Source organism: Cyprinodon variegatus, unplaced genomic scaffold, assembly GCF_000732505.1.
Source record: "Cyprinodon variegatus isolate N-32 unplaced genomic scaffold, C_variegatus-1.0 Scaffold1620, whole genome shotgun sequence".
Lineage (NCBI taxonomy): Eukaryota > Metazoa > Chordata > Actinopteri > Cyprinodontiformes > Cyprinodontidae > Cyprinodon > Cyprinodon variegatus.
The window spans coordinates 76,699-78,686 of record NW_015152073.1 but is presented as its reverse complement, the minus strand read 5'-3'; the positions used below and the strand labels follow the sequence as shown (position 1 = coordinate 78,686).

The 1,988-nt window shown below is 38.3% G+C and overlaps 1 protein-coding gene across 1 annotated transcript in view; it reads right to left on the bottom strand.

Moving 5' to 3' along the window:
* The window catches only part of LOC107104119 (zinc finger protein 37-like), a 15,976-nt gene extending 14,399 nt beyond the window's left edge, over positions 1 to 1,577 (bottom strand). Inside the window, exon 1 of the mRNA XM_015404038.1 lies at positions 1,235 to 1,577. Coding sequence (XP_015259524.1) covers positions 1,235 to 1,466 — 232 coding nt within the window. The 5' untranslated portion in view covers positions 1,467 to 1,577. The remainder of the gene's footprint in view (positions 1 to 1,234) is intronic.
* Positions 1,578 to 1,988: the final 411 nt, after the last annotated feature.

Here is a 1,988-nt window from a genome sequence, read left to right as displayed (position 1 = left end):
TAAAAGAGGCCATCAATATGGCGGTAACGCAAAGTGCTTACGTCATGACGACCAAGCCCTATTAGCCCCCTATGAAACATTTCTGGAGGCGCCACTGAATTGAAAACCTGAATTTTCAGCCTTTAAAAGCATTTCAGAACCTTTAAACAGATAAAAAACCAGCATGGATTAGAGCTCTTGGACGCCCAGTGGCGGATCTAGACCAAACGTACCAGGGGGCCAGGAGGGGGCCAGCGTGTTTTCATGGGGGCCAGAAAAGCATGAAATAAAAAATACGGCAAGGGTTTCAAATATATTAAGAGAGCTGCATGAGGTTAAATCTCTATTAAATTAGATTTAATTAAAATTCTGTGTCTTATTAGGTCAATATACATTCAGAATTTAGGAATTTTACATATTTTTGACTTAATTTAAGTTAAAATTACAGTTCTATTAAATCTGAATTAGAACTAAAAAAGCTGATAAATGCAGCTGTAAAAATTAAAATTTATTAATTTTTTATTTGTTTTAAAAAAAAACATTTGGCTGATGAAAACTGGGATCCTATCTTAATACCACTGAAGCTATCGCCTAATTGTTTTTTAAATAATTAGTTCAGAACAGGATTTGTAGAGAAAAAACAGGAAATAGATCCAGAGGACCTATCAGTAACCATGTCTGTTCCAGCGCAGATCATCATAGAATTTATTTGAGTATTATGTTTTCAGTACGGGGGCCATAACATGATCTAAAGGGGCCTTGGCCCCCCGCTGGCCCCTGTCTAGCTCCGCCCTTGTGGACGCCTATAATAATAATAATAATTTTTTTTTTTTTAGAATTGTCTCTTTCTGTTGTTTTTTTTTATTTTTATTTATTTATTTTTTTATCTTTTTATTAGAACTGTCTCTGTTTTGTTTTTTTGTTTGGTCGCTCTGCTATCCCTCTCTTTTAACTCTGAATCATTTTATTTATATTTTTATTCACTCTTGTATCTCTCTTTTATCTGATAATGTGTGCTTTAAGCCTGTCAGACTTGATTTTTTTAATTTTATATATAAGTAACGTGATATTGTACAATCGTTCATGATGTTCAAAAAAAAAAAAGCAACTGTTTGAACAATGGTCTGACCCAAGATGGCCGCCCTGTCGGCATGTCCGTGTCCAACGAGGCGGGAACATCCTCGCCGCCCTGCCCCGCGCGGTTTGCACAGGGATAGCCTGTAAATCCACCCTAATAAACATGCTTTTCACTGACCTCCTCTGTACTGTACTACTGTGACCCGGGGCAGCAGCAGCTCCAGCTGCCTCCTCTGGCGGTCGATCTCCTGCCTCAAACCCGCAGCCTCCTCCTCATAGTCGGCTACGGTCCTCTCCACCACGGCCAGGATCTCCCGGGCGGCGGTGCTCAGCTTCTCGGTGATGATTCCTCTCAGAAGTTCGCTTTTAGGGACGAGGAGTGGATCCGAACCGCTGCTGCCGTAAAACATGTTTTATTTAGAGAGGATAAGAGACAACAAGTTGTTTTTATGGAAATACGTCCATGCAGGTGTGCGGTGACAAAATAAGTCCGTGTGGGAACAAAAGTAAATAAAATAAGGCCTGTAAAATTCCTGTCATCTGGGTCATAAAGACCACAAACAGGCTTAANTAAATAAAATAAGGCCTGTAAAATTCCTGTCATCTGGGTCATAAAGACCACAAACAGGCTTAAAGTGGAAGACAGTCGGACCAAAATGTCACCCAAGGATCAAATCCACAAAGTTGATTTAAGATAAATAGTATATAACTTTCACTTTTTCTAGTAACTCCTACATAATTTGGCTAAATCTAGATTTTGTTTCGTTTCTTAATCAAATCTTCTCTTTCTTCCTCATAATTTTGACAGTATTACATGTTCTGTTATCTCATCGTCTCCACATTACTCAGACTTTCCACTGTGGTGCTTTTTATTAATTTTTTATTTTATTTTACTGAAGAGTAGTTAAGCTCAGTATGCACAAATACATATA